Consider the following 26,253-nt stretch of genomic DNA (forward strand, 5'->3'; position numbering starts at 1 on the left):
TCATATTTTAATTGAATTACTGAGGAGTGCTTTTGGAATTCCAGGTAGCCCAGCAATGCGCAGCTTATGGAGCTCCCTTCGTGTTGTTCTGGTGCTGATAGGGTTCGCGTCATTCAGGTCTGCAGTGACTTCTGCAGCTGTTGTCCTTGACCGTATGTCTCCATCACTCTACACACACTTTAATCCGCGTTGTAACTTAGCAGGTGATGTTCTTCCCCTTTTCTTGTTTTCGGTGTAAATCTTCGATATAGCGCCTCCTGAAACAGCAAACAAATAAAATGTTCAAATGTGTGTGAAATCTTATGGGACTTAACTGCTAAGGTCATCAGTCCCTAAGCTTACACACTACTTAACCTAAATTATCCTAAGGACAAACACACACACACCCATGCCCGAGGGAGGACTCGAACCTCCGGAGGGACCAGCCGCACAGTCCATGACTGCAGCGCTCCAGACCGCTCGGCTAATCCCGCGCGGCGAAACAGCAAACACCTCGGCTACCTTGGATATGGAAGCACTCACCGTAAGAGCAGCTACAATTTATCCACTTTCGAAATCACTTTATTGCGATGTACTGCACTCACAATTGAACAGACCTCTGTTCCGACCACGACTGACGCCTACAATATATTGAGGACACTGTACAGGTGCCAATTGTGGTCAGATACCATAGCGCAACCTGCAGGCTTAGCTAGCGTCTAACCGTAAATTATCTAGGAGTATCTTTACGAAGCGGCTTAAGTGTAATGACCAGATGCCAGACTGAGATTCAAAGGAAGAATCTTAAGTTCATCAAACTCGGACCCTTACCGGGTAAGGCCAATAGAAGAGATAAACCCAAAGAAGAGCGACGCGTTCTGTCACGTAATCACGTAGTGAGCATCAGAGCGTTATAGAGATGGTCAACAAAATCTAGTGGCAGACGCTAGAAGAGAGGCATTGTGTATCAGGGAGAAACTTACTACACTCCTGGAAATGGAAAAAAGAACACATTGACACCGGTGTGTCAGACCCACCGTACTTGCTCCGGACACTGCGAGAGGGCTGTACAAGCAATGATCACACGCACGGCACAGCGGACACACCAGGAACCGCGGTGTTGGCCGTCGAATGGCGCTAGCTGCGCAGCATTTGTGCACCGCCGCCGTTAGTGTCAGCCAGTTTGCCGTGGCATACGGAGCTCCATCGCAGTCTTTAACACTGGTAGCATGCCGCGACAGCGTGGACGTGAACCGTATGTGCAGTTGACGGACTTTGAGCGAGGGCGTATAGTGGGCATGCGGGAGGCCGGGTGGACGTACCGCCGAATTGCTCAACACGTGGGGCGTGAGGTCTCCACAGTACATCGATGTTGTCGCCAGTGGTCGGCGGAAGGTGCACGTGCCCGTCGACCTGGGACCGGACCGCAGCGACGCACGGATGCACGCCAAGACCGTAGGATCCTACGCAGTGCCGTAGGGGACCGCACCGCCACTTCCCAGCAAATTAGGGACACTGTTGCTCCTGGGGTATCGGCGAGGACCATTCGCAACCGTCTCCATGAAGCTGGGCTACGGTCCCGCACACCGTTAGGCCGTCTTCCGCTCACGCCCCAACATCGTGCAGCCCGCCTCCAGTGGTGTCGCGACAGGCGTGAATGGAGGGACGAATGGAGACGTGTCGTCTTCAGCGATGAGAGTCGCTTCTGCCTTGGTGCCAATGATGGTCGTATGCGTGTTTGGCGCCGTGCAGGTGAGCGCCACAATCAGGACTGCATACGACCGAGGCACACAGGGCCAACACCCGGCATCATGGTGTGGGGAGCGATCTCCTACACTGGCCGTACACCACTGGTGATCGTCGAGGGGACACTGAATAGTGCACGGTACATCCAAACCGTCATCGAACCCATCGTTCTACCATTCCTAGACCGGCAAGGGAACTTGCTGTTCCAACAGGACAATGCACGTCCGCATGTATCCCGTGCCGCCCAACGTGCTCTAGAAGGTGTAAGTCAACTACCCTGGCCAGCAAGATCTCCGGATCTGTCCCCCATTGAGCATGTTTGGGACTGGATGAAGCGTCGTCTCACGCGGTCTGCACGTCCAGCACGAACGCTGGTCCAACTGAGGCGCCAGGTGGAAATGGCATGGCAAGCCGTTCCACAGGACTACATCCAGCATCTCTACGATCGTCTCCATGGGAGAATAGCAGCCTGCATTGCTGCGAAAGGTGGATATACACTGTAGTTGTGCCGACATTGTGCATGCTCTGTTGCCTGTGTCTATGTGCCTGTGGTTCTGTCAGTGTGATCATGTGATGTATCTGACCCCAGGAATGTGTCAATAAAGTTTCCCCTTCCTGGGACAATGAATTCACGCTGTTCTTATTTCAATTTCCAGGAGTGTATTTAAATGTTGAGAGAGCACTTTCCGCGAAGAATCGGACAACATACTGCTTCTTCCCGCATACTCCTCTCGAAATGATTACTATGAGAAAATTCGAGAACTTAGAGCTAGTACAGTGGCTTACTACCAGTCATTCTTCCTACGCGCCATTCGCGAATGGAACTGGGAAGGGGGAATCAGTTAGTGGTACGAGAAGTACCCTCGGACACACACCATCAGATGGCTTGCGGGCTATTGATGTAGATGTGGAAAGTACACGTCGATGTCGAATGTACGCCAACTGCTACACACCTAGTGCTACACACATATTTGAACATTTGAAAAAAATATGGTAATACTGTTTTCAGGTATACCACAGCATATTCCAGACGCATTCCAGTTTAAACTTACTAAGAACGTGTAGAAATTATTTCTCTTTCTTGAAGCCCTCCTGACCCTGTAAGTATCAGCTTGTTTCAGTCAGATGCTGATAGTTAATGGGAGCTTGCAAAAACGAAAACAGTGAAGCACAGATAGCACATGGCGCAAAGTACTCGCTACAATCAGGCACTTCAGTACTATTTAATTGCCTGAGCTAGAAAAAAAAATAGAAGTTGTATTCAGCATATATTTTACATTAGGTCTGAGGAGGTTAATCAGACCAGGTGACGATCTCAGTCAGCATTTCACAAGCTGAATGGTCCGTTTGACTTATCTTTTCTCGCTTTACCTAAGGTTACTTTGATGCAGTTCTTTAGTTCTGTCGCAAGATATACTTTTCGATTGCGCTTAACTGCCGCACTTCCCGTCACTGATTATCGCACGTCTGCCTTGTATACTCGTATTTAGGCCTGTACTTACTGTTCAACTACAGATTTCAGGGACGTACGTCATCCTATATGCGTAGCCATTGATTCGTCATGTTACTTATTAGGCCTATTTTCCCTGCCTTATTCAGGACGTAGTCATACTTCACACGATCAATCAGTCGGATCCTCAACAGTCTCCCGTTATCACAACATATCATTTCTTCCACTGGTTTCATTTATGTCTTCCCCATTGTCCTTGTGCCGCGCGTGTCTGGATATGTGCTCTTCGTTAAACTTTTTCACGTTAGGCTCAAATATTTAACTCGCTGTCCAGCGCTGTACTACAATGCTGTGCTCTAAATCGCCATATTTTATTCTCCTACTTACGCAAATAATCTTACATTTATCAAAATTTAAGGCATGCTATAAATCATTACACCAAGTCACTCCATATTTCTCTATGGCACTTTCGTCGTGATCATTTGGTAAAACTTAAAACGAAATGCCTTGGAGACACCATTTGACTTTTTCATACTACACTGCCTCAGAAAATGAGCGAAGCACCCAGACGGCAAGCAGGAAAAGAAACGAAAGTTAACGGGATGAGAGGACATGCGATGTTACAGCAGTGATTACAAATGGTTCACATGGCTCTAAGCACTATGGGACTTAACATCTGAGGTCATCAGTCCCCTAGACTTAGAACTACTTAAACCTAACTAACCAAAGGACATCACACACACCCATGCCCGAGGCACGATTCTAATCTGCGGCCGTAGAAGCAGCTCGGTTCCGGACTAAAGCGCCTAGAACCGCTCGGTCACAACGGCCGGCCGCGCTGATGCTGGAAACGCTGCGCGAGATGCGTCCAGTTTCAGATAGACTTTTTTCCTTACAACGGTTCTGAGGACAGGGTTTGAAAATCGTTTCTCGGTGGCCCTGTTCGGACGTTAAACGTGTAATGCGATTTCCAGAGAAGCGACGCCAGAAGCACGCCGCGATCCACAAGTTTCGCAATATGCGACGAGGAGTGTTTGCCTGTCCGTCACCGAACCGCATCCAGGAAGCAATATTGCTGACGCTTTCACAGTCCTCTTTTTATGTTATACCTGTACTCTATCGGTCGATGTCCAGATAAAATTCGCTGAAAATCATACAATAATTTTACAGGATATTATTTTGTTTTCATTTACCGTTTTCTCCCCTTTTATTCAAAACTGCAGTCTCTGTTCTAAAATGCACTGTTACAAAGTGTTTGCCTCTGGTACAAAACATCGTCGCGAAGTTTTGTACAAAATGTCACATCCATGCTTGTCCGTTTTTTTATATATGCACGTTATCTATTAATTTTCCTGGAACAGTACAGTGATTAATACGCTATAATGAAGCGGGATTCATTTACTTGCGCATTTCCGTCGTATTCTCTCCACGCGCATTTCATACGAATTTTCAACTCTAGTATTGATGTTTCCGCCTTCTGTTTATTTGCAGCACTATACGTATTTCATATTTCTTAAAGCGACATAAATCTTTTAATTCCTTTGTTCGTTTTATTGGTGAATACATCCCTTGTATTCTAGTGACTTACGTGTTGGAAGTATTGGCAACTAACCATCTGATTTAATATTTATTTTGAAATGTGTGTCAACTATATACGCTTTGGTCTTACTTGGTCTTCAGCGTTGCACCTTTTAAAGTTAGTTCGTCGAACGACTTCTCACGACTAATACAGTACGGTACTCTAACTACTCTCCCGTCTTCAGACTGTCCCTTGAATAAAACAATAATATCACCAACATAAATTATCTATAGTATACGCTTTATAAATAAAGAAAAAGTTCCATGTGACTTGTGGCGGCTCTACAATTTTAATTTCTAACGGCCGCTGTTTCCCTGCAGGCAAATGCCTACGCTCTCTAAATATATTTATAAATTTGTGAATGAACAAAGTGCGGCTGCTTCCATACCAGTTACCCAAACTACTCCATTTGTCTCATGTCCATCTCTTGATACCCTACTATATTCTCTGACGACTTGGCTCTCTTCGAGGGCGGAATATCGCACTCCAAAATAGGTCTCTCTTCTCGACGCAGCCTTTTAAACCTCCGCGACCGCTGTCCCAAGCTGAAGATGCGACTGATCTTCAGATACATCGCTCCACATGCACATAAAAAAAAGCCTGACACTATCTGAGAATTACATTTATCCTCTTTCCGCTTTAGTATCAACCAAGTACATTTGTTTTCTAAAAACATTCAGCAGCCTACATCGCGTAAATATTTCTGTATTTAAGATAACCAGTTTCTACAGATTTTTCTGTCATCTTCAGGTCTTAAAAAATCCTTTTGTAATGAAACATGTTCATTTTACGTTCGACCTCACGCCAAGTTGGAATGGAATGCAACAAACATCTCTGAGCTACATAAATATGGACATGGCCATTTGCACAAGTGCTTTATATTTTCAAATATTTTAATTATGACAAACCTTTTATAATGTGCCGATTTTCATCCACATGACAACTTCCCGTGAGGTCCGACGTAAAATGAACACGTTTCATAACAAAAAGATTTCTTAAGACCTGAAGATAACAACAAAGTCTGTCGAAACCGCTTGGCTTGAATAAATAAATATGCTAAATGTTATTAGCCAGTAAGATCGCTCCTTCGGTCTTCTCAATAAGAGAATTACTCCCTGAATAACTGCAAAGTGGCTCCTGTCAGATCCACTCCACGAGTGTGAACTGGGTCGAAGAATGTTTGACTAATGGAAGTCAGAACGCTATACCGAAACACGAAACTTTGAACAGAAATTAACATAGGGTGTCTACCACGAAAGCGTATGAGAACTTGTAATGTTGTCAATAAATATAAAGTACCTGTGATAGGGTAACCATCATCCACAGGCTGTTCGCTAACTGTACTCTTTTCCACAGGACAGTTTCGTCTCTAGAAAGTCGTAAGGAACTACAGGAACTGTTTTTATTTGATGCAACGGACGACAAATTTATTTACGTGGTAATAAATGCATGGATAAGCCCTTACCAAACCAAGGTAACCCGATATTATCCGATTACTACACTGAAGAGCAAAAGAAGCTGGCACACCTCCCTAATATCGTGTAGAGCTCCCGTGACCATGCAGAAGTTCCACAACACGACGTGTCATGGACTCGACTAATGTCTGAAGTAGTGCTGGAGGAAATTGACACCACGAATCCTGTAGGGCTGCCCATAAATCCGTACGAGAGGGTGGAGATGTCTTCTGAACAGCACGTTACAAGGCATCCCAGACATGCTCAATAATTTTTATGTCTGGGGAGTCTGGCGGCCAGCGGAAGTGTTTAAACTCAGAAGAGTGTTCCTGGAGCCACTCTGTAACAATTCTGGACGTGTGGGGTGTCACATTGTCCTCTTGCAATTGCCCAAGTCCGTCGGAATCCACAGTGGACATGAATGGATGCAGGTGATCAGACAGGATGCTTACGTAAGTGTCACCTTTCAGAGTCGTACCTAGACGTATCCGTGGTTCCATACCACTCCAACTGCACACGCCCCACACCATTACAGAGCCTCCACCCTTGAACAGTCCGCTGCTGACATGCAGGGTCTATGGGTTCATGTGATTATCTCCACACCCGTACACGTCCATTCGCTCAGTAAAATTTGAAACGAGACCCGTCCGACCGGACAACATGTTTACAGCCATCAACAGTCCAGTATCGGTGTTGACGGGCCCAGGCGAGGCGTAAAGCTTTGTGTCGGCAGTCATAAACGGTACACGAGTGGACCTTTGGCTCCGAAAGCCCATGTCGGTGATGTTTCGTTGAAAGGTTTGCACGCTGACACTTGTTGATGGCCCAGCATTGCAATCCGCAACAGTTTGGAGAAGGGTTGCACTTCTGTCACGTTGAACGATTCTCTTCAGTTATCGTTGGTATCATTCATGCAGGATCTTTTTCCGGCCGCATCGATGTCAGAGATTTGATGTTTTACCGGATTCCTGGTATTCACGATACACTCATGAAATGGTCGTACGGGAAAATCCCCACTTCTTCGCTGCCTCGGAGATACTGTGTCCCCTGGCTCGTATGCCGACTATAACACCATGTTCAAACTCACATAAATCTTGATAATCTGCCATTATAGCAGCAGTAACCGATCTAACAACTGCGCCAGACGCTTGTTGTGTACATACGCGTTTCCGACCGCAGCGCCGTATTCTGCCTATTTACATATCTCCGTATTTGAATACGCATGCCTACAACAGTTTCTTTGGCGCTTCAGTGTATGTAAGCGATAAACGTCTGGAATCTATCTCATCTTTTGACCACGTAAGAATCATATCACAAAGCTGTGAGCTGAAACGGACTCATGAAATGATAATTCTGGGAAACATTATTGCACCTGGAAAGACAAGTGTGTGCACTTGGCTAGTGCGATCTATTCCAGTCATGCCCCAACTTTTGGAGCCCTTAAGAACTAGGCATGACAGCAGACATCGGAGGAACTAAGAAACACGCTTTTAGGGCGTTGGTAGGGTGGTGTAGCCATACGAACGTGTAATGTAGCTGCTCGTGGAACTTAAATGGCAGTCTCTGTATATCCATCTTTTCAGATATGGCTGTGGGACCTCAGTTGTTCAGTACAGAATGTCAATTCAAACACCTTTCAGCCGTCTAATTTCCAAACTGTTATTTTATTTGGCTACCAGTTTCGGCGATATATTACGTCACCTTCAGGTCCCTGACAGACGTGTAGGAAGTTCCAATCTAAATTCCGGGCACAACAGGGGCAAGCATTCAAAGACTAGCATCAGTGGATTTCTGATGCAGGATCACCAAATCGCTGTATCAAAAATCTACACATACCAGTCTTTGAATTCTGGCCCCTACTTTCACCAGAACCGAGGTTGGAATCTTCCTATATGTCGGTGAGGAGGCCTGAAGATGGCGTAATATGTCGGCGAAACTGGTAGCCCAATAAAATAACAGTTTGGAAACTAGACGGCTGATATGTGTTTGAGTTGACATTCTTAAATGGCAGTATTTTAAGGTGGTGGCGTTGTTACCGTGGAACCCTAATGGATAAATTTGAAAATAAATACTGTATTTAATCTGGCTGCTTCTATCTTGTATTAGGTTCGTGCATAAGTTCTTAGCGTTTTTGTTTTGCATGTTGGTATTCCGGTTGCTTTGGGGTTATTTATCGACTGTCTTTTTTTATTTGTAGTTCATTGTTGCTATTTCTGTCATTTGGAGATAGTGAGTTGATCTGTGAATGCTAGAAAACGGAATGCGTAAATCGGAATATTTCCGATATGTTCTTCTATTTGAGTTCAATAGAGGTGTGACAGCAGCGGGGGCAACCATAAATATTTGCGCCGTGTATGGGGATAATGCCACTGGACAGTACACGGGAAGAAAATCGTTTTAAAGGGATGATTTTGATATTAGTGACTTTACGTTCAAGAAGACCCTCGGGGTTTGATTAAGATCGTTTAAACAGATTAATCCACGTCAGTGTCCTCGATGACTGGTAAATGGGTTGAACTGTGACATTTTCATGCAATGGACAAGGTTCAAAAATCGGGTGTATGGGACTTAACTGCTAAGGTCATCAGTCCCTAAGCTTACACCCTACTTAACCTAAATTATCTTAAGGACAAACACACACACCCATGCCCGAGGGAGGACTCGAACCTCCGCCGGGACCAGCCGCACAATCCATGACTGCAGCGCCTCAGACCGCACGGCTAATCCCGCGCGGCGGAAGTCATTCTGCTCCCATCTAATTTACCTCGTCTTGCGTCCTCTGATTTTCACCTTTTCCGCTCTCTATTTAACAACGTTGAAGAACATTTCCGGATGAAAATAGGCTCCAAAAATGGCTCGACGACGTCTTCGCCTTCAGGCATCGAAAGTTACCCCAGCATTGGCATACTGTTATAAATGGTGAAGGAGGGCATGTTAATGATGACTAAAGCCTCTGTTGTGTGTATCTGTTGTGTTTATTAGACTATTGGAAAAGCGCTAAGAACTTGTGCAACAACCCAATGTTAAGCGTAGGGATCATGAGGAAATGTTACGAGTTCACAGAGGCATCCACAGTCTTTCTACCGCGATTATTTCGTTAATTGCGTATGGCACAGGGTACAACAAAACTAAAAATGGATGTTCAACGATGAGAGCGCATTCGTCTACAGCTCTAGAATACCTGTGTAGCTGTTTGTCTCAGCGTAAGGACAAAGTTGAAACGAGTGGAACTCGACTTTCAACGTAAACTCTCTGGTAAGTAATATATGCAATAAAACATACATGAAATGACGGAGGAACCTAAACCAGTTATCCAAGATCAAGTTTCGCCAACGTTTCAGTCGATCAAGCAATAACTTGTAGCTCCTGTTTGGCTGCAGCACGACTTAAAATTGTAGAGCAGCCGTCATACACATTTTATCTTGTTTCGCCTGTCATTGCTCCGTTTCCACACCGAAGAGTTGTTCGAAAGAATTTCCTAGGCATTCAAAAGTGGGCGTGGAGGATAAATGTGTCCAGCAGTCAAGAGATACGGAAAGAAATTGTGTGTCGAGCTTCATAGGAGGATGGAAACATGTATTGGGTGTTATGGAATTGCATTAAAAGAGTAGATGTTAAATGAAAATCGTGAAATATGGAGGTGAATGAATAGTAAAATATTTGTGTGTGATTTTTAACAAAATACGAGAACAAAGGGGCCCAAGTCGTTGGAAGTCCACTGCAGAAATATTGAGCCGTGCTGCCCCTATAGCCGTCCATAATTGCGAAAGTGTTGCCGGTACAGGGTGTTGTGCACGAACTAAACCCCCGATTATATCCCATACGCGTTTGATGGGATCCATTGCCGACCGCTGTGGCTGAGCTATTCTAGGCGCTTCAGTCCGGAATCGCGCTGCTGCTACGGTCGCAGGTTCGAATCCTGCCTCGGGCATGGATGTGTGTGATGTCCTTAGGTTAGTTAGATTTAAGTAGTTCTAAGTATGGGGGACTGATGACCTCAGATATTAAGCTCCATAGTGCTTAAAGCCATTTGAACCATTTGGATGCATGTCGGACGATCTGGGTAGCCAGATCATTCGCTTGAATTGTCGAAAATGCTCTTCACACTAATTGCGAACAATATTGGCTTTGCTGACATGACATCGTTGTTTGGGAACATGAAGCCCATGGATGGCTGCACATGGTCTCCAAGTAGCCGAAAACAACCGTTTCCAGTCAATGGTCGGTTCAGCTGGACCAGAACACCCAGTCCATTTCAGGTAAATAAAGTCCACACCATTAAGGAGTCATCGCCCGCTTGCACAGTGCCTTGTTGACATCTTGGATCTGCGCCACATTTTAACCCTACCATTAGCAGTTACCAACTGAAATCGGGACTCATCTGATCAGGCCACGGTTTTCCAGTCGTCTAAGAGTCCAACAGATACGGTCACGAGCCCAGGAGACGCGCTGCAGGCGATGTCGTGCCGTTACCAGAGCCACTGACGTCGGTCGATTGAGGGCGGTGTGTTTACGTAGACACGGCCGGGGTGGCCGAGCGGCTCTAGGCGCTACAATCTGGAACCGCGCGACCGCTACGGTCGCAGGTTCGAATCCTGCCTCGGGCATGGATGTGTGTGATGTCCTTAGGTTAGTTAGGTTTAAGTAGTTCTAAGTTCTAGGGGACTGATGACCTCAGAAGTTAAGTCCCATAGTGCTCAGAGCCATTTTTTGTTTGCGTATAGTTGTCAGTGCTAACAGACAAGCAACACTTCGTGAAATAACCGCAGGTATCAGGGTGGGACGTACGACGAGCGTAACGGTTAGGACAGTGCGGCAAAATTAGGCGTCAGTGGGCTCCACAGGTGTTAGCAGTGACAACTCTACGCAGACACCGCTGCTCTCAGCCGTTAACCACTGCATTTTTCCTTTGTGAGAGGTAATGCCAAATGTAGTATTCTCGGAACACTTTTGACACTGTGGATCTCGGAATACTAAAATCCCTAACGACTTCCGAAACAGATTATCTCATACGTCTAGCTCCAAGTACGTTCCCGCCTTCAAAGTCTGTTAATTGCCGCCGTGCGGCCATAATTACGTCGGAAACCTTTTCACATGAACCACCTGAGTACAAATCACAATTCCGCCAGTGCACTGCCCTTTTAGACCTCGTGTACGCGGTACTCCCGCCATCTGTATATGTGCATATCGCTTTGCATGACTTTTGTTACCTCAGTTTAGTTATGAGGAAGAGGCAGGAGGAAAAGTAAAAATGAGAAACAGAATAACAGAAAGCTTTAAAACCACCAAAAGCCTTCAGTAAGTTTCCAGTCTATCCTCATTCCTCTTTAAGATATACTTAGGCCAAACCCCGGAGGCATGGTACAAGAAAAGTTCAGGAACAGGTATGTTAGTTGGAGGGGAAAGAATGCATTCATTACTTTTTGCAGATGACCAAATAATTTTCGCGAACATCAGACTAGACATGGAACACATGATGGGTAAACTGCAGAAGTAATACACGAGGTGGGGGGGTCTAAAAAATAATTTCTAAAAGATAGAATATGTGTCTATTGGTAAACAAGGAATGAAATAAGTTCTATAAGATGAAAAAATTGAAAAATATTGAAATTTTAAATATTTAGGATCTACTACACTCCTCGAAATGGAAAAAAGAACACATTGACACCGGTGTGTCAGACCCACCATACTTGCTCCGGACACTGCGAGAGGGCTGTACAAGCAATGATCACACGCACGGCACAGCGGACACACCAGGAACCGCGGTGTTGGCCGTCGAATGGCGCTAGCTGCGCAGCATTTGTGCACCGCCGCCGTCAGTGTCAGCCAGTTTGCCGTGGCATACGGAGCTCCATCGCAGTCTTTAACACTGGTAGCATGCCGCGACAGCGTGGACGTGAACCGTATGTGCAGTTGACGGACTTCGAGCGAGGGCGTATAGTGGGCATGCGGGAGGCCGGGTGGACGTACCGCCGAATTGCTCAACACGTGGGGCGTGAGGTCTCCACAGTACATCGATGTTGTCGCCAGTGGTCGGCGGAAGGTGCACGTGCCCGTCGACCTGGGACCGGACCGCAGCGACGCACGGATGCACGCCAAGACCGTAGGATCCTACGCAGTGCCGTAGGGGACCGCACCGCCACTTCCCAGCAAATTAGGGACACTGTTGCTCCTGGGGTATCGGCGAGGACCATTCGCAACCGTCTCCATGAAGCTGGGCTACGGTCCCGCACACCGTTAGGCCGTCTTCCGCTCACGCCCCAACATCGTGCAGCCCGCCTCCAGTGGTGTCGCGACAGGCGTGAATGGAGGGACGAATGGAGACGTGTCGTCTTCAGCGATGAGAGTCGCTTCTGCCTTGGTGCCAATGATGGTCGTATGCGTGTTTGGCGCCGTGCAGGTGAGCGCCACAATCAGGACTGCATACGACCGAGGCACACAGGGCCAACACCGGGCATCATGGTGTGGGGAGCGATCTCCTACACTGGCCGTACACCACTGGTGATCGTCGAGGGGACACTGAATAGTGCACGGTACATCCAAACCGTCATCGAACCCATCGTTCTACCATTCCTAGACCGGCAAGGGAACTTGCTGTTCCAACAGGACAATGCACGTCCGCATGTATCCCGTGCCACCCAACGTGCTCTAGAAGGTGTAAGTCAACTACCCTGGCCTGCAAGATCTCCGGATCTGTCCCCCATTGAGCATGTTTGGGACTGGATGAAGCGTCGTCTCACGCGGTCTGCACGTCCAGCACGAACGCTGGTCCAACTGAGGCGCCAGGTGGAAATGGCATGGCAAGCCGTTCCACAGGACTACATCCAGCATCTCTACGATCGTCTGCATGGGAGAATAGCAGCCTCCATTGCTGCGAAAGGTGGATATACACTGTACTAGTGCCGACATTGTGCATGCTCTGTTGCCTGTGTCTATGTGCCTGTGGTTCTGTCAGTGTGATCATGTGATGTATCTGACCCCAGGAATGTGTCAATAAAGTTTCCCCTTCCTGGGACAATGAATTCACGGTGTTCTTATTTCAATTTCCAGGAGTGTATATCCAATGACAGCACCTCTGACGAAATATTGAGGCTAAAGTAGCGATGGGTAAATGAGCGACGAATTGTTTGTATAGATTGATTTGAAACAATAATATTAGTTAACACTCTAAAAAAAAAGATGTTACATAGTATTACGGAGACTGTATGATGCAGAACTGTAGATACTTACGAATAAAAGAAGGGACAATGTCAGGACAATGGAATTAGATTTTATGATAGATGCCTACAGGTTACCCGCGAAGATAAGAACAAAACATTAAAATGTATAGAAAAAATGGACATAACCCACCCATAACGAGCAAACTTTAGATAAACTCTTGAGTAGTTAGAGCAGTTTAAAAGAATGAGTAGTGACAGGTGATGAAAGAAGTTGTTAATCTAGGCCCCAAGAAGAGCTAAAAGGGTCTGCCACCTTTGTCATTGAAATATATATTGATAGAGTAGTGTATGAGAAGGGTTTAACAGCTTTAGACTGGAATAACCCAGACTGCTTGAAGGAGAAAACGCCTACCCTCTAGACCAGTGATTCCCAACAGGTGGTCCGTGGACCCACAGGGGTCCGCGAGCTATGCCAGAGGGGTCCGCAAGATGCTATTAGAATAAAAAATATATTAAATATATTTCGTATGATAACAGATTTTTTTTGTTTTGGCAGCTCAATTTTTTTTTCCAATAATGAATATGTCAAATGTTTTTTCTAAGTACCAAAAATAGAAAACGTATAAAAAGGCTCTTAATTTGGCTTTTTAGGTACTTGATACTGTGATATGACAAAGTACCAATCATGCTCGATAAGGGGTCCTCGAGAAATTTTTGTTGAGAACCCGTGCTCTAGAGGGATAAGTCTAAGAAGAAGACGAAGAAAAAGAAGAAGAAATTCGGTGTGAGCAGCGAAGGCCGAAATGATTTCTTTAAATTTGCACTCTGGCTATCTCTTCGTCGACGGCTTTGTGATGGTATAAGGCCACAGAGAAGATTGTCCTTCGCCAGAAGCTTCCCAGGTCGTATAACAAGGATACAGATCTGCGCGCCGACTAAGAATATTACTTTCCTTGCGGCAGCTTTTAGCTGTTATCGTAAGCGGAGGTTCATGACGCAGTGTCTTAGCGGACTGTAAATCTTGGCCGAAGAAGCCTGCAACTGCAACCCGCCAGGTGAATCCCACTGAAGGTATTTGTCCAGACGGAGCAGTCGCCAGTTGCCAGCCTGCGGCAGCCCCTCGTGTGCGTCAAGCATACGGGACTTTGGCTTCGCTCGCCCTGCAAAGGTATAGTTTCACAAATCACTCACGAGCAACGAGACTCTGAGGGATCTGCACAAAGAGCGATATAGTGACATTTGGTATGGAGCACGAGTGGAATCGATTGCAGGCTTGTTACTGAAGACCCGGAACTGTCTTAAATTTACAGCAGGCTCGGCGAAATACCTTTTCTTTCCTAGGGTCTCTTGCGTGCCCTTCTAGCAATACAAATACACGACAGACAAGCAACTCCCTCCTCCATTTACAAAGCCTGCGGTAGGAGGTATCATTATGTTGGTTACCGGGGCGCACAGGAATTAGGACACAGATTGGCAGGTGCGATTGGTAAAGAAGCTCTTGTGGCTCAAAGCGCCTACACTTCGTATCATCGCCTCGCTGTTGAGGTGCTGGATCTGGATCATGTACGAATGGTACAGGCTGGCTAGAAGCGTCAGACCTTGGCTTAGGCGTGCTGTACCTGAGACGGGACGTGGTTTTCCCGCGTCTGTGGTAAAATGCAGTTTGAGGTTTATTTTCTCAAAAAGATATGTATCTATGTGTTCATGTAAACGAGCAATAGTGGACACCAGATACATACAGGTGAGGTTACGGTTATATTTAACTCACTACCCACTAACGCATCTGTTTGGTAGTGTTCCTATCTGCGTTATTTAATGCAATTCATTTTTCATTAGAACTAATTTTTTTTTTTTTTTTTTACTTTGGCAAGCTGTGAGTAAAACGAAAACCTTTATAGGCTTAAGTTTCGAAAAACACATGGTAAGTAGTGGCAAGAAGAAATTCTGCTTTACACAAAGTGGAATCGTCAAATATCTATATTACTATACAAGTGATGGTCAGGTTGACTGACTTTGTTTCCAAAAAACTGACAAAGGCCTCGGCCTATGTACTATTTTTTCTATTAAACCCTGCTGCAAGAAGTAAAATGCTGTGCTGTGAATCTCTGCAGTTTAGTTGTCTTTCCTGCAGTTAGTTTTAACTTCGATAGCACGTCATTTAAACTATTACTCAAATTATTTCTCCCAGATATATTCTTTCGCCTCATGTATAATTTTAAACAAAAACTCGCAGCCGATTTTAAAAGAAGGAGGAGGAGATTAGTGTTTAACGTCCCGTCGACAACGAGGTCATTGGAGACGGAGCAGAAGTTCGGATTAGGGAGGGATTTTGCCTAAAACGATTTTGAAAGGAAACAATAAAGTTGTACTTATGGCTTATCGGGTTACTGTTAGAATACTACTACGCAATCTGAGTGCCGGCCGTGGTGGCCAAGCGGTTCTAGGCGCTTCAGTACGGAACCGCGCTGCTGCTACGGTCGCAGGTTCGAATCCTGCCTGGGGCATGGATGTGTGTGCTTGTCCTTAGGTTAGATAGGTTTAAGTAGTTCTATGTCTAGGGGACTGATGACCTCCGATGTTAAGTCCCATAGTGCTGAGAGCCATTTTAACCATTTGAGCAATCTGAACGGTCCGTACATGTGTAATCCTACACGTTCGTAGATGAAAACTAAGCGAAATACTGAAATTAAAGCTATTATCCTCGCAGAAGCACCACCTGGAGAGGTCTGTCTCATACGCCGTATGCCAATGGTGGCGACCGATTTACCCATTTATTTTAAGAGACTTCAGTTCCCAATCAAGGTTTTGTTTGCTATGACAATAAACAAGGCTCAAGGTCAGAGAGAGGGGGAAAGAGCAGATGCACAGAGAGGGAAGGATGCGGGGAGGTAACGGACGTAGAGACGGGGAAGGAAGGAGTGGACATACAGAGGGAGAGATGTAGAGAGGGAGTGGGGGAGGTAGAGCTGGACAGAGAGGGGGGTAGAGGAGGAGGAGGAGATGGACAAAGAGAGGGGGCAGGAGGAGATTAGGACACGTATCCAATTCCTACACTTATTTAATAACTGCGAAGTATTACTGGGTTCGCTAGTATTTCTATAGGGCACCATCCTGTGACACATGACGACTTCTTTTGGCGAGTAGATGCACGGGTGTACATGCAGCAGCGTGCCGTATGATAACAAATTATGTTTTATATACAGCAAGAGGACAGAGGACAGCTTGGCGAGTGATAAGTCTTCTCCTATTTCAATAGAACAAATGTGTTGTGGTACTAAAATTTTTATGAACTGTCCGAATTGCTTTCTAAATTATTAGAAGGAAGATTTTAACCTGTTATCAGGATGAGCTGATTTTATTGTTTACTGATTTTTCAGCTAAGTTTTCCTGAATTCTTACTTAAGCCTTCACTGTATCAATTCCGCAAGATTTTTTTCACACATTACATAACAGAGATCATGTTCACAGTTCTACATTTTCATCGATTGAGTAGGAATGGAGGGGCAATTATAAGTGAAAATAAGAAACATTTTTTTTAGTAAATTCGTTCCAGGTTAATTTATTAAGTGCGGTAATAGCTTCGCTAATGAGTGTCGTCTGTACGCAAAACGAACACATACTCGTCGTTACTGATCCATGGTGTTTGGTCGCGTGTTGCAGAAATTCCTGTTCCACATCCATGTACCTCGGAGGAGGTCCGACTCAGAGTCTATCTAGCGACGTGGCGATGGAACTGCACCCCACCGTCGACAGCAGCGGAGACCACTCGCGGAAACGCAAGAGCTCCTTCAGGTAAGTCCGCCCCAGCGCTAGCGCATCAAACGCACGCAGCAGTATTATGAGTTCTTGCTCTATAATTTATCTCCTGCCTTTATCAGTCAGTGAGTAAACTGTACAAGACAGCCGTACTTAGCAGAGAACGAGAAGTCGTGTGTTTCTTTAAAAAAAGATACAAGTTCTAGCTCGTTTTGTGACACATGTTATACGACGATCTGTGATGGCTTTTTCATTAAGAGGAGAGCGGACTGGTAACACAATCTCTCTCTAGTTCAGTGGAGTGCAACCATTTGTAACTCCTCACTAACTGGCGCAGTTCTCACTAACTTGATTCCTCTTCAGAATGAGATTTTCACTCTGCAGCGGAATGTGCGCTGATATGAAACTTCCTGGCAGATTAAAACTGTGTGCCGGACCGAGACTCGAACTCGTGACCTTTGCCTTTCGCGGGCAAGTGCTCTACCAACTGAGCTACCCAAGCACGATTCACGCCCCGTCCTCATAGCTTTAGGAAGGTAGGAGACGAGATACTGGCAGAAGTAAAGCTGTGAGGACGGGGCGTGAATCGTGCTTGGGTAGCTCAGTTGGTAGAGCACTTGCCCGCGAAAAGCAAAGGTCCCGAGTTCGAGTCTCGGTCCGGCACACAGTTTTAATGTGCCAGGAAGTTTGATTCCTCTTGATAAATGAATAAATCGTTACTTGTGATCCATATCGGAGTTGCCTACTTATTAGGAAGTTTACTTGTACGCTGCAGTGCACTAGTTTCTGTACGTGCATGACAAAATGGTAAGGGAGAATATTAAACCTTCGTACTGCATTGGCCGAGCTGTCGTTCATACTCAGGCGATTCAAGTGAAAAGGTTTCCGAAGTGATTATGGTCGCACGACGGAAACTAATGAACATTGAACGCGGATGGTAGTTCGAGCCAGATGCATGAGACATTCCGTTTCAGACATCGTTAGGCAAGTCAGTAACCAGAGATCCATAGTGTCAAGAGTGTGCCGCGAATACCAGATTTCAGGCATTACCTTTCACTACGGACAATGCAGTAGTCGACGGATTTCATTTAAAGAACGAGTGCTGCGGCTTTAGTGTAGGGTTGTCAGTGCTAATAGACAAGCAACAGTGCGTGAAATAACCGCAGAAATCAAAATTGGAAGTACCACGAACATACCGGTTAGGATGTTGTTGTTGTTGTTGTTGTTGTGGTCTTCAGTCCTGAGACTGGTTTGATGCAGCTCTCCATGCTACTCTATCCTGTGCAAGCTTCTTCATCTCCCAGTACCCACTGCAGCCTACATTCTTCTGAATCTGCGTAGTGTATTCATCTCTTGGTCTCCCTCTACGATTTTTACCCTCCACGCTGCCCTCCAATACTAAATTTGTGATCCCTCCATGTCTCAGAACATGTCCTACCAACCGATCCCTTCTTCTAGTCAAGTTGTGCCACAAGCTCCTCTTCTCCCCAATTCCATTCAATAAATCCTCATTAGTTATGTGATCTACCCATCTAATCTTCAGCATTATTCTATAGCACCACATTTCGAAAGCTTCTATTCTCTTCTTGTCCAAATTATTTATCGTCCATGTTTCACTTCCATACATGGCTACACTCCTATACAAATACTTTTAGAAACGACTTCCTGACATTTAAATCTATACTCGATGTTAACAAATTTTTCTTCTTCAGAAACGCTTTCCTTGCCATTGCCAGTCTACATTTTATATCCTCTCTATTTCGACCATCATCAGTTATTTTGCTCCCCAAATAGCAAAACTCCTTTACTACTTTAAGTGTCTCATTTCATAATCTAATTCCCTCAGCATCAGCGGACTTAATTCGACTACATTCCATTATCCTCGTTTTGCTTCTGTTGATGTTCATCTTATACCCTCCTTTCAAGACACTGTCCATTCCGATCAACTGCTCTTCCAAGCCCTTTGCTGTCTCTGACAGAATTACAATGTCATCGGCGAACCTCAAAGTTTTTATTTCTTCTCCACGGATTTTAATACCTACTCAGAACTTTTCTTTTGTTTCCTTTATTGCTTGCTCAATATACAGATTGAATAACATCGGGGATAGGCTACAACCCTGTCTCACTCCCTTCCCAAAGACTGCTTCCCTTTCATACCCCTCGACTCTTATAACTGCCATTTGCTTTCTGTACAAATTGTAAATACCCTTTCGCTCCCTGTATTTTACCCCTGCCACCTTCAGAATTTGAGAGAGAGTATTCCAATCAACATTGTCAGAAGCTTTCTCTAAGTCTACAAATGCTAGAAACGTAGGTTTGCCTTTCCTTAATCTAGCTTCTAAGATAAATCGTAGGGTCAGTATTGCCTCACGCGTTCCAACATTTCTACGGAATCCAAACTGATCTTCCCCGAGGTCGGCTTCTATCAGTTTTTCCATTCGTCTGTAAAGAATTCGTGTTAGTATTTTGCAGCTGTGACTTTGATAGTTCGGTAATTTTCACATCTTTCAACGCTTGCTTTCTTTGGGATTGGAATTATTATATTCTTCTTGAAGTCTCAGGGTATTTCGCCTGTCTCATACGTCTTGCTCACCAGATGGTAGAGTTTTGTCAGGACTGGCTCTCCCAAGGCTGTCAGTAGTTCTAATGGAATGTTGTCTGCTCCGGGGGCCTTGTTTCGACTCAGTTTCACGCAGTATCATATCTCCCATTTCATCTTCATCTACATCCTCTTCCATTTCCACAATATTATCTTCAAGTACATCGCCCTTGTATAGACCCTCTATATACTCCTTCTACCTTTCTGCTTTCCCTTCTTTGCTTAGCACTGGGTTTCCATCAAAGCTCTTGATATTCATGCAAGTGGTTCTCCTTTCTCTAAAGGTCTCTTTAATTTTCCTGTAGGCAGCATCTATCTTACCCCTAGTGAGATATGCCTCTACATCCTTACATTTGTCCTCTAGCCATCCCTGCTTAGTCTTTTTGCACTTCCTGTCGATATCATTTTTGAGTCGTTTTTATTCCTTTTTGACTGCTTCATTTACTGCATTTTTATATTTTCTCCTTTCATCAATTAAATTCAATATTTCTTCTGTTACCCAAAGGATTCTAGTAGCCGTCGTCTTTTTACCTAGTTCATCCTCTGCTGCCTTCACTATTTAATCTTTTGCCCTTACCCGTTAGGATAGTGCGGCGAAGTGTTTTGATAATGGACTATGGCAGCAGATAGCCGTCGCTAGTGACTTCGTTAACAGCGTGACATCGCCTGCAGCGCTTCTTCTGGGCCGTGACCATATCGATTGGACCCTAGACGACTGCTTAGCTGAGTCTCGATTTCAGGTGGTAAGAGCTGATGGTAGGTTTCAAGTGTGGCGCAGACCCCACGAAGCCATGGATCCAAGTTGTCAGCAAGGCGCTGTGCTTGCTGGTGGTGGCTCCATAATGGTGTGGGCTGTGTCTACATGGAATGGGCTGCGTCCTCTGGCCCAACTGAACCTATCACTGACTCGAAATGGTTACGTTCGTCTACTTGGAGACCATTTGCAGCCATTCATGGACTTCCGTTGTTCAAATAACCGTGGAATTTTTTGGATGACTCTGCACCGTGGCACCGGGCCACAATTGTTTGCAATGGGTTTGAAGAACGTCGTGGACAATTCGAGCGAATGATTTCGGCGCCCATCGAACATTTATGGGACATAATTGAGAGGTCAGTTCGTGCACAAACTCTTACACCGGCAACAATTTCGCAATTATGGACGGCTAAAGAGGCAGGCTCAATATTTCTGCAGAGGACTTCCAACAACTTGTTGAGTCCATTTCACGTCGAGTTGCTGCACTACGACGGGAAAAAAAGAGATCCGACACGATATCAGGAGGTAACGCAAGACTTTTGTCACTTCAGTGTATAATATATTTTCTTATTCCGTATTTAAATGGTGGCATTCGCTTTTATGTACTGCAGTTTTTCCTGAAATTACAGAAATTACTCCGGAAAATTAAAGTGTTTCCAAATTTGCGAACATGTGCAAAGGGACAACATGGTGATTTAACTAGGCACAAATATTCTGTTAAAATTTAAAAATTTATTTAATTATCTGTTGCATTATTATTCTACTACACCCCAGTAATCGGTAAGTGAAATCAAATCAAACGGAAGTATTATCAAAAACTAGCTGCTAGTCAAATACATTTTGAAATAGAAACTATTCGAAACTAACAAAATTTTCCGTTTTCTAGACAGGTAAAATTGTTAAGACCTTCAATAAACTTATTGTCAGTCCATCTGCAAGCATCAGGTACTCCATTGTATAAGTGCACGACTGTCCCCATGTTAATAAGTGCACGACTGTATCCATGTTCTATAAATAGTTCTAAAAATGTATAGCATTTTTATGGAATATGCTGTCGGTTCTTGGAAGAACACAAACATATTAAAAACCTGAAAACACAGTATATTCCATAGATATTATCAAAAGTGCTAAGATAGCTGAAGTATCCGTCAGATGCAACGGGTTAGTGAAACAGAAGTCTAAAGCCACATAACATAACTAATTCAATCGCGAGTGCATGAAAATAAACGTAAGACCAATGTACGCGATGCTGAAATCAAGAAACACAACACAAGTTGCCATGAAAGCTATCCGTGCTACGGAGAGGACGTGGGTGAATGAACAAATGAAAGTGTAGTATGTGGTGAGTTCAACGAGGTTTTCAATTTTGTAAATAAAAAAGTTGTCTAGGGCCTGGTCTGGAGAGTACGGGGGACGAGGCTGCACAGTGAGTTCGGTTTTTGCGGACACGAGATCGTACCGTCGCAAGAAGCCCAGACTCCGGACAGCCACATGACACTGCCGAGACGGAAGGCCACCGTTTTCGGCTTATGTGTCCAGCGCAACATATTGTATCTGCAGCAGAAATTTGAGGAGCAGTTGGCACCACAGTGACACAACCAACTGTTACAAACAGGTTACTTCAAGGACAGCTCCGAGCCAGACGCCCTGTAGCGTGCATTCCACTGACCCCAAGTCACCGCCAAGCGAGAGCTCATTTGAGGGCAGGATGAAGGTCTCTCGTGTTTTCTGGTGAAAGCTGGGTGCAAGCGGTGGCCATGTGGTGGTTAGGAGGAGACCAATTGAAGACCTGCAACCAGTCTTTCTGTTTGTTAGACACACTGCACCTACATCTGGAGTTACGGTCTGGGGTGCGATTTTGTATGACCGCAGGAGCACTCTCACGTTTATCCCACGCACACTGACTGCAAATTTTTACGTCAACCTTGTGATTCGACATGTTGTGCTGTCATTCTTGATTAGCATTCCACGGGCTGTTTTCCAGCAGGACAACGCTCACGCACATAGCGCTGTTATAAGCCAACATGCTCTACAGAGTGTCGACATGGTGCTTTCGCGTGCACCATCACGAGACCTGACCCCAATCGAGTACATAGACATCATCGGGCAACGACCCCAACATCATCCACAAACAGCATTAACCGTTCCTTTATTGACCGACCATGTGCAACAGGCATGGAACTGCGTCCTACAAACTGATATCCAGCACATGTACAACACAGAGCATGCACGTTTGGATATTTGCGTTCAACAAAATGGTTCAAACGGCTTTAAGACCTATGGGACTTAACATCTGAGGTCATTAGTCCCCTAGACTTAGAACTACTTAAACCTAGATAACCAAGGACACCACACACATCCATGCCCGAGGCAGGATTCGAACCTGCGACCGTAGCAACAGCGCGGTTCTAGACTGAAGCGCCTAGAACCGCTCGGTCACAGCGGCCGGCCTGCGTTCAACATTCTGGCGGTTACATGGGTTATTGATGTACCAGCGTTTCATATTTGCGGTGGCTTATCTGTCGCTTACATTAGGCTGTGATCTTGGAATGTTAATCACTTACTGGGTGGCCGAGTGGTTCTAGGCGCTACTTTTCTGGAGACTAGAAATCTACTCTGTATCAGTCAGCATGGGTTTCGAAAAAGACGATCGTGTGAAAACCAGCTCGCGCTATTCGTCCACGAGACTCAGAGGGCCATAAACACGGGTTCCCAGGTACATGCCGTGTTTCTTGACTTCCGCAAGGCGTACGATACAGTTCCCCACAGTCGTTTAATGAATAAAGTAAGAGCATATGGACTATCAGACCAATTGTGTGATTGGATTGCAGAGTTCCTAGGTAACAGAACGCAGCATGTCATTCTCAATGGAGAGAAGTCTTCCGAAGTAAGAGTGATTTCAGGTGTGCCGCTGGGGATGATGCTATGGTATATCGAGAGGTTGTAACAATGGAAAATTGTACTGAAATGCAGGAGGATCTGCAGCGAATTGACGCATGGCAATTTAATCTCAATATAAACAAGTGTAATGTGCTGCGAATACATAGAAAGAAAGATCCCTTATCATTTAGCTACAATATAGCAGGTCAGCAACTGGAAGCAGTTAATTCCATAAATTATCTGGGAGTACGCATTAGGAGTGATTTAAAATGGAATGATCATATAAAGTTGATCGTCGGTAAAGCAGATGCCAGACTGAGATTCATTGGAAGAATCCTAAGGAAATGCAATCCGAAAACAAAGGAAGTAGGTTACAGTACACTTGTTCGACCACTGCTTGAATATTTCTCACCAGTGTGGGATCCGAACCACATAGGGTTGATAGAAGAGATAGAGAAGATCCAACGGAGAGCAGCGCACTTCGTTACAGGATCATTTAGTAATCGCGAAAGCGTTACGGAGATGCTAGATAAACTCCAGTGGAAGACTCTGCAGGAGAGACGCTCAGTAGCTCGGTACGGGCTTTTGTTGAAGTTTCGAGAACATACCTTCACCGAGTAGTCAAGCAGTATATTGCTCCCTCCTACGTATATCTCGTGAAGAGACCATGAGGATAAAATCAGAGAGATTAGAGCCCACCCAGAGGCATACCGACAGTCCTTCTTTCCACGAACAATACGAGACTGGAATAGAAGGGAGAACCGATAGAGGTACTCAAGGTACCCTCCGTCACACAGCGTCAGGTGGCTTGCGGAGTATGGATGTAGATGTAGATGTAGATGTAGATGTAGAAGTCTGAACCGCGTGTCCGCAACGGTCACAGGTTCGAATCCTGCCTCGGGCCTGGATGTGTGTGATGTCCGTAGGTTAGTTAGGTTTAAGTTGTTCTAAGTCTAGGGGACGGATGACCTCAGCTGTTAAGTCCTATAGTTCAAATGTGTGTGAAATCTTACGGGACTTAACTGCTAAGGTCATCATTCCTTAAGCTTACACACTACTTAACGTAAATTATCCTAAGGACAAACAGACACACCCATGCCCGAGGGAGGAGTCGATCCTCCGCGGGGACCAGCCGCACAGTCCATGACTCTAGCGTCTTAGACCGCTCTGCTAATCCCTCGCGCCTATGTCCCATAGTGCTCAGAGCCATTTGAACCCGTCAGCGTATTTTCAAGATCGTTAACCCATGTGTGGAAGGTGCTAAACTTTCTTCAACAATTAATTCATGTAAGCAACAGAAAGTGCGTTATTTTTTGAGGTTCAGTGTAACTTTTTTCATAAAACTGTGTTACCTGTTTAACCTAAATAAAAAATGACAGATATTTTGGCGCCTGGTACCCATGTTTACTGAATTCGCAGGCGAAACAAAGTGCAGTTGTGTGGGTCGCAGGTACCGACAGGAAGTGTTGGCGTGGGCGGCGGACATTAGCATCTGGCAGCTGACAGGGAAGCCCGACAAGTCGCTCCCCTGACGTCACAGTATTAGAAGCCGCCGCGGCCGCGGCCTTGCCCCAGAAAGCAGCGGGTTTCCCAGCGCCGCCTCCTCTGCCTCTGCCTCTGCCGGCTGCACTTCACAAGTGTCGTACCAGTAAATACCGCTTCGGCTGCACCGCTGATCGACTCTCGGCGACTGGACGGAGCAACTGAAATCTGACACCACTCTAATCTATAATCGTATGGGCGCGACGACTGTTTGGTCAAAAAGCTTCAGTGCGGATGCACAATCAATGTCCGAACTCCTACAGGGACGAGAAATCTACATATATGTAGTCAATGAGGGAGGGGTCGTAGCGGTGCGGCGGGCTGGAAGTTGGGAATGTGCGTCTGACGGGAAGCGTGTCCGCATGGCCGAGGCGATTATGGCAAGCATTCCACAGTAGAGCAACATCGGATTCGAGTCCCGGTCCGTCACAAATTTTCAATTCTTGTGGTTGAATTGCCGCAATGCCCTGTGCGACAGGAATGCGTTATTTTCTTCCTGTCTCTTTCCCATCCCATTTCTCTTCCACTCCTTTCACCCCAAAAATAAAAAAAAAAAAAATTTGAGAGTATGTTCGACTTCACCACTCGCTGCGGTGGGATGGTCATCACACGCAGCTGATGGGACTTCTCTGCCAATTGTTAACAGTGTCCCACCAGGAATCGCAGTATCCTTACACAATCAAAGCGTTTCGACTATGGCCGTCGTCAGAATCTTTGATAACAAACGGTAAATTACAAATAGGAGCCTATATCTTTTCACCATATAAGCCGGCCGAAGTGGCCGAGCGGTTCTAGGCGCTACAGTCTGGAACCGCGCGACCGCAACGGTCGCAGGTTCGAATCCTGCCTCGGGCATGGGTGTGTGTGATGTCCTTAGGTTAGTTAGGTTTAAGTACTTCTACGTTCTAGGGGACTGATGACCTCAGAAGTTAAGTCCCATAGTGCTGAGAGCCATTTGAACCATTTTTTCACCATATAATGACTGTATATGCAAAACGTTAACCATACAAGAGATTAAAAAAATAGATACGAAACAACGTGTTACGTACTTTGATATCCCGTCAATAGAACAAAAAGAGAGCAGTTTCCCAACAGGTACCGCTGAAAGCAACGTGAAAGGACGGAAAATGAGCTAATAGTTTCATGAGATCTGGCGGTTACAAAATTGAATGCAAAAATTGCATGGCGAAGGAAATCAATTGTGTTCTTTTCATATTTTTAACGAGTTCCATGAAATGCACCGAAATGAAATGAATGGATGGATGTGGATCAATTTAAAAGACTCCCACTGTTCATTCACTATCTGAAACGTCTAAATACTGGTGTTAGGTTCTTTAGTGGAATGATCCTTAGT

The 26,253-nt window shown here is 45.4% G+C and overlaps 1 protein-coding gene across 2 annotated transcripts in view; it reads left to right on the top strand.

Annotated features, from left to right (window-relative positions):
* The window catches only part of LOC126259207 (protein cycle), a 981,945-nt gene that overhangs the window by 753,895 nt on the left and 201,797 nt on the right, over nt 1–26,253 (top strand). For both annotated transcript variants that reach the window (XM_049955799.1, XM_049955798.1), the window contains one exon: nt 17,029–17,160. In XM_049955799.1, the coding sequence (XP_049811756.1) occupies nt 17,029–17,160 (132 nt within the window). The remainder of the gene's footprint in view (nt 1–17,028; nt 17,161–26,253) is intronic.

The sequence above is a fragment of the Schistocerca nitens genome, chromosome 5 (assembly GCF_023898315.1).
Source record: "Schistocerca nitens isolate TAMUIC-IGC-003100 chromosome 5, iqSchNite1.1, whole genome shotgun sequence".
In the NCBI taxonomy this organism is placed as follows: domain Eukaryota; kingdom Metazoa; phylum Arthropoda; class Insecta; order Orthoptera; family Acrididae; genus Schistocerca; species Schistocerca nitens.